This window comes from Phoenix dactylifera, chromosome 1 (genome assembly GCF_051530095.1).
Source record: "Phoenix dactylifera cultivar Ajwa chromosome 1, Ajwa_hap1_PhDact_Kaust_v1.1, whole genome shotgun sequence".
Lineage (NCBI taxonomy): Eukaryota > Viridiplantae > Streptophyta > Magnoliopsida > Arecales > Arecaceae > Phoenix > Phoenix dactylifera.
Genome location: NC_143190.1, coordinates 35,932,501 through 35,939,612, shown reverse-complemented (window position 1 = coordinate 35,939,612; position 7,112 = coordinate 35,932,501). Strand labels below are relative to the sequence as shown.

At 44.0% G+C, this 7,112-nt stretch overlaps 1 protein-coding gene across 1 annotated transcript; it reads left to right on the top strand.

Annotated features, from left to right (window-relative positions):
* The first annotated feature begins 321 nt into the window (after nt 1-321).
* On the top strand, nt 322-1,260 carry LOC103723486 (protein S40-6). The gene has a single exon (XM_008814403.6). The coding sequence runs from the start codon at nt 460-462 to the stop codon at nt 1,033-1,035; it is 576 nt and encodes a 191-aa protein (XP_008812625.4). The 5' UTR covers nt 322-459; the 3' UTR covers nt 1,036-1,260.
* Nucleotides 1,261-7,112: the final 5,852 nt, after the last annotated feature.

Genomic DNA, 7,112 nt, shown 5'->3' with positions numbered 1-7,112 from the left:
CGTGTCCGACTGTGACAGGCTGGAGGGGCGGGCTCCGTGGGGCCAAGGTGGTGGAGACCCTGACATGTACCCACGTGTGCATGGAGCCCACCCCCGTTGGAGGCACCTGAGTTGGCGGGAGGCCAACTCAGAGAGCTCGTGGGTCCCACTCCCCTGTCCGACGTGGAGGGCCGCCGTTCCGGTCCCGGTCACAGTCCCGGTCCCCTTTGGCCCCTTCTTCGGTTCTTCCTCGCCTTTGACGTCCCGAAGTAGATGAAATGCCACCGAAATGAAACCCAAATGAAATGGAGGAACGGCGCGTGAAGACTATAAATAAAGGCGCCAAGCTCCCCCGGCGCTTGGGATCGTCGCCGGTCGAGCTTTTGGAAACGGTTTCCGGCAACCCCCGACGTATAGAGTCCCGTCGGAGCGCCGCCCTCTAAGTCCGGCGATCCGGGGCGAAAATATCAGCGAGGAACTATGGCCAAGGGGCGGAGATACGGTGCGGACCGGCTCCTCGGGACGTACAGCTACGGCGGCCAGGGTCGCGTGACCGATGCTGCGGACCTTCCGGACCTCGACGAGGAGGACGTATGGTCGGTGGCGGCCGAGGACTACAAAGCCGACGAGGCCTGGACGAGGCCCAACCGGGACCGATCCGGCCGGCGGTGGATCGAAGGGGAGGACCACCGCCAGTTGGGGGGCCTCTCTCTGGCCTTCGAGGAGGGCTACGATGCCCGGCACACGGTGGTGCACCAGTACCGGAACGTGGACGCCGCGGCGCCGCCGCCGCGCAGGCACCATCGCCACCAACCGGCGGCGATGTCGGCGCCGGTGAACGTGCCGGAGTGGCCCCGGTTCCTCCGTGTCGACTCGGGCGAGGAGGGGGCGGAGCGGGACGACGGGGAGTGGGTCCCGCCGCACGAGTACCTGGCGAGGGAGCACGGGAGGATGGTGGCGACCTCGGTGTTCGAGGGAGTGGGCCGGACGCTTAAGGGCCGGGACATGAGCCGGGTCCGGGACGCGGTCTGGAGCCAGACCGGGTTCTTCGGCTGAAAGAATTCTGAACCGGATTCAAAATTCTTCATTCCTTCAAACTCATGGATCCCCAAAAAAGTTCTTCGTCAATTTGTATAGCTGTGATTTGGCCTTGTGGACTTCGAAGGCAAAATCGTCTAGCCTTCGAACCTAAATATAAAAATTATATGGCTGCTTCTGAACCTTCTTCCAAGTGCTCGTCCTTCGTTAAAAAATAACAGCTTATTCTTGTTGTACTTAAAATACTCTTTTCCCCCCAATTTTCTAGTACTTAAAATACTCAGTGCAAGTATAATTAGATCAAGTTTTATTTTATTTTTATTTTTTTTTGGTACATTCGTAACTCACACTAAATGCCCACGAGTATATCTAGAAAAATCAGAAATAAAAAGTTGATAGAGTGAGAATGAACAGGCTCAAAACTCATTAAAAAAAAAAGAGCACCTAAATGACGTATAGCATAAGAGCTACCTAGCCAACAACATTATTTGTCTTTCAATAGAATGAGTGATGCAAGCCTGCATATATTCTAAAGCAGTTATGCTCATTCTGAATTTAATCGGCCAGTGCAGTCAAATTGCAGGTGAGAAAATACAATCTGCAACCAGATGCAACCTAACGTTGGATCAAATTTTATACTCGAGGGATGAGAATTAGCTGATAAAAAGCAGTTGTCGTCACGGCTCGAGCCGTAGGCCAGCGTCCGAGCGGAGGGTTTTCGTTCTTGCCGCATAGGACAGGAGGAATAAAGGAGTGAGCAATTATTGTGGGTCCCACATGAGGTGGGACCCTGGAATGCCGATCGCTAGTCGACACGGGGAGTTGGCACGGTGAGCGCATGTCTATCGAATTAAAACGGCGATTCCTGTCACCACCACCTTTTTCAGGAAAAGGACTTCGGGTTTTTGGCACTAGTATTAAAGAAAGGGCTGTTCATGGTGTCTGTGCGAGGGGCATAAGCATCAGCTTAGCTTCATCCTTTACAATTTTTTTATTATATGTATAAAAGAAGTAAAGATTTGGGAATTTAATAATTCTTCTGCTACAAAAATTATTTTTAGGGTTGGTCTGGAAAAGTGTGATTAATCCTTTGAGAATTGCTTTTCTTACGGTGCAAAAGTGGTAATGACCTTATAGTAGGCTATAGATTACAATAATATTTTTTTCATTTTAGGTTCTATATTGTTGTAATGGCTTACAATACTTAGACCCCTTTTATTTCATTTGTTTTCTTTTGGCTCCTTGGCTGATGATTTTGTTTGAAAAAGTTAGGATTCTTGTGGAGTTATGTTGGGGGACATAATCACCATTTTACTGAAGTCGTGTACAAGTAGGCTGCAGAGCATCTATGGAAGATATAGAATCACAACAAACATAATATGTAGATTTGTAAGATTAATTAGAACTTGTGCATTTAGTATAGCAACATCGCAGGTTGCAATAACATATGGGCGATGATTTCATTTGAGAAACTCGACAAATATCTAAAGAAAGTAAAGACTTTTGATATTGAGTAACATTTTAACAATTTTATTAGAAAAAAATATCTCTTAAATAAGCTAAACCTAGTGTCACAAGTTTTGTTGGGATCGGAAATAGAAATGATGCCAAGGGATCTCGTTACTTTCAAGTTCTTCTCATAGGAAGGCTGGATGTCCATGATGATTGTTTAGTTACAATTCCCGAATCGAAATGAACTCTTCTTTATCTAGAGAGGGATACTGAGTCATCTAAGCATAATTGGCGATGATCACCCAAAAGAATCTTGTTAATAAATTCAACTTGTATCCTTGATTACATTAACACAAAGAGAGAGGCACCATGATATATACAATACAAAAAGATTTATAACTTAGCCAAAAGGGTTACTTGTAGGTGAACTAAAATCAAAACACCATTTGCAAGAAAAAAGATAGAAAAAAAGAAAGAGATAAATCACTCTTTAAAAACAGGGCAAGCATAGGAGAACTGTCATTCTTGGCATTATTATTACCCTTATGTTAGAAAAACTCCAATGTGGAATCCATTTGTCAACGGTACATTCTTTTTGTGCATACAAAAGTAAAAAATAATATGCTTGAGATCGAGTAGACAAAATCAAGCTTAAACAATAGTTTTCTACTTCTATTCATCTTGGCTTCCATGTGGTCTAGACATTTTAATTAAGACATTGTCGAAATAATAAAACATGAAGTGCAATCTACTATATATGCTCCTAAACAGGGATGGTTTCGATAGAAACTATAGGCCAAAGAAAAATTTGCCGGCTAGCTTATTGTCGAAATCTTTTAGTGGCTGCATCAAATTAATTAAGATCCCAGGATCAAATTTTGCCTCCTAGGTCAAAGTTGAAGGGCTTGAGAAAACAGTGGAGGGCACTCCACCAACCTCTTTCTCAATCCTTCTCCTTTGTCATGCAATATTGCACAACGGGTCCTCTGTTGGTTTGTCCTACAAAAACCAGTAGAGCTGAGCAATAAAAGAAAACAGACTTTAATGATCTTTGGAAAATGTAGGACCTCAATGTTGGGACCATGAGATGCTACATGACAGAAGAATCTTATTAAATACTGCAAGACAGCGATTTACTCATAGAACATGGGTATCCTATGTAGACAATAGGACTCGGGTCAGCTAATTAACTGAATCCAAGTTCAAACTAGAATGGTGGTATTTTTCACCATACATCAAGAAAGAAAGAAAGATTTAGACAATCCTCTTATTATATAGAGCATAAGAACCATTAGCTTTACACATACATGGTATATATCCGCCAAGAATTGCATCTCGACATCTTTTCCATGTTAGTTATGCTTTGAGCTACCCAACTTGCAGCGGTCAAAGTATTGCCGTGATATAGTTCTCCTTCGCTTCCTCCAACCTTCTTTTTATAGCTTTAGCTAAGCCCTCCATTAGTGGGTCATCGGGGCTAGAGATTCTCTCAAGCTTAAGTACGGTAAAACTTAACAGTTTCTAATCCATTTAACTTATTTCAATTTATCGTGGATTGAGCTAAATTATCTATAAAGAAGAATGATCAAATTTAGATCTGAATTTTTGACTTATTTAATGTGAATCCGACTGCAACCCTACTCTCAAACTACTTCTGCTTACGCTTGGCTGGTGGGATGTCACATCTCTTCACATGTTTCGGAGGGCCACTACTTTTCTTTCTTTTTTTTTTATCCTTTGGAGCATGCATTGGTCCCCCAAGAAGCGTGAGTCAGTCCGAGGAACCTAGTAGACCGTTGGGGCTCCTCCCAAGCGCGGTGATAACCGACGACCCGTGACGGCCGTCCCCAAACTGAAAGTTTTGGAACATAGCAGCGATGGTGTCTGTCTGCAAGAAAGAAAACAGTGGCCGCCCAAAGCGGTCGCATAAATCATGGTAGTGGTTGAAGCATGGATGGAGCAGTGCTGCATGCGTCGGAGAAGTCCTTCAACCATGATAACAAGGTTGCCATCTCCCACTTATTGTCTCTGAGGACTCCAACCAAGACCTTGTACTCCTGAGAACACTACCCTTTTCTTTCTCACTCCTCAGTTGATTTCCAGGCTGCCATCCTCGAAAGACAAGCGTCCAATAATTAGGCATGGCATGCATGTTTGGAGCTTTGAGTTACTGATCCTGTTGAGTTCGTGGTTGTACCAGTGAAAACCAGCTCCACATCATCCTCCATCCCTGCAATCACTAACCGGGGGGAATCCAATCTCCCAAAATATCTGCTCGCGTGGGGGCTGCTGATTGGGCACATGGCACTCGCACACATATGGTACTAGTGCTGACTCTGGAGTCTTTCAAGATTCCCTTGCAGCCAATATGATCTTATGGATGAGACACTGGTGGTGGGCTGGTCTGAGATCCTGCTATCACCACTGCCAAACTGGTCTAGGGTGTGCAGCATTAAATATCCAAACCTGGTAGCAATTTGATGCATGGCCATACGCGAGAGTAGGAAATGTGATGGCTAGCTCATTGGCTTCTAGTTAATTTCTCTCAATCCTTGGATTCTTTTATGTTCACTAATTTAGAGGTGCCTACTTTTTGCTAGGACTTCAAAGCAATCTTAGTGGAAGATTTCTGAAATACTCCATGAAGTGGCCTATATGATTATCTTCACATATATACTAACTTGGTAGATAGAGAGAAGGAGGAGATCATTTGCCTTTCTATCAATCCTTGGATTCTTTTGTTCACTAATTTAGAGGTACCTACTTTTTGCTGAGCTTTTTGCTGAGACTTCAAAGCAATCTTAGTGTAAGATTTCTGAAATACCATGAAGTGGCCTATTTGATTATCTTCACATATATGCTAACTTGGTAGATAGAGAGAAGGAGGAGGAGATCATTTATGTTCACTAATTTATAGGTACCTACTTTTTGCTGGGACTTCAAAGAACTCTGAGTGTAAGATTTCTGAAATACCATGAAGTGGCCTCTGTGATTATCTTCACATATGTACTAAACTTCTTAGATAGAGAGACGGGCGTGCTTAAAACTTTACCTAATTTTGTGTATAGATTGTCTTATTTGCTAGTTTGTTGTCAGCATGGGATTGGTCTCCCTGCAGCCATCACCATTTTTGTTTCCCAATGATTATGAGATACAACTGGAGGGAGGTTTGGCGTTTCCCAATGACCACTGGTATGTGGGGCTACTGGAATAAGACGGACGAATTCGAACTCCTTCAATGATTTGCCTTCCCTTCAAATCTTGATTCTTACACTCTACACTCAAGTTTTTTTTTTTGTTCCCCACTCCTACATTGTGTTGTCTTATCAACCTTGGCTCTTAGAATTGTTTCCGCTCATTTTGTGTGGTGCACCTCTTTGCTCTTGTCCTAAAAGCAGAAGTAATGCTGTGGGGCGCAACCAAGTTACCAAGAACATCTCTATACTAGATGGCAAGAGAGGATTGATGCAATTTCATGATAAGTGCAGTACATGGTAGGGCTGTGGCATAAAGCACCAATGCTCTCGATACACGTGGCGTTTTTTTCTTTCTTTCTTTCTTTTCTTACTATCGAAGTGCCCTAGCATTTTTCCAAAAGTATTTTTGAAGATTCCTGCACCTTCTTTGCTTGGGGTGAATCTACTGTGATTTGTGGCAGAAATATTGGATAGAACTGATACCGGACAATTGTGATAAGGCTTGACCGCTTGATAGATATGGTTAGGACTATGGCGAATAAAGCTATGGTACCCAGGACTCGAGCGGCTCAAGATATGAGATATGACCGGTTCCGGTTGCTCTCCTGAGTTGGTCTGGACCACTGATAAAATGGCATATAGTAGGGTGGCCCAACATTGCCCATGGTGGGAGGCTTCTGCTTCACAACAAAATAAATATAGCAGAGACGTGCTTATGGCTTTGATTTAGTCTTAAGTCTAAACAAGATCCAGTCCTTAACCAGTGCAAAACATGGGATCAGGGGAAAGCATGGTTATAATTTTTATGTGGAATTAATGTGGATAAGTTTGCTGCATAAATGTTTATACTTTCATGTAATCTGTTATAATCGAACATTGCTTTTCATTGTAATGGCCACTTATTGATAATAACAAACAAATATTATTTGATTTTTCCTCATTGAGCAAACGTTGTTTTTGGATAATATTAATACGAATAAGTAGATGTATTAATCTAGCCTATGTCTATCCTTTGTGTTTCTCAAGGTCAACTTCGACGGATCAGTACTGAATGGAGACACGCGGGGTGGTACGGACTTTGTTATACGGGACCCGCACTCCAGAATGGTGGCAACGGATGGCTGCCATTTATTTGACACGTTATTGCGAGCCGCTTGGGCTGGTCTTCGACATGCGCGACAGGTGCTGCAGGCCAGTTCGATCATTCTGCAGGGCGATTTGGTCACGGTTATCGGATGGATTCAGAAAGGGCCGAAGGATGAGAGCACGGACCACCCCTGATCTAGGACGTTGGGATGATGATGAGGGATGGGATGGCCTTTCAGACCAAACATGTATTCAGAGAAGCCAATAGGGCGGCCGACTGGATGACTGCCTATGCGGCTCACCACTCAGGGTACACCCTCTGGTCAGGAGAGGGAGAGCTGCCACAGGCACTCCGCGAGT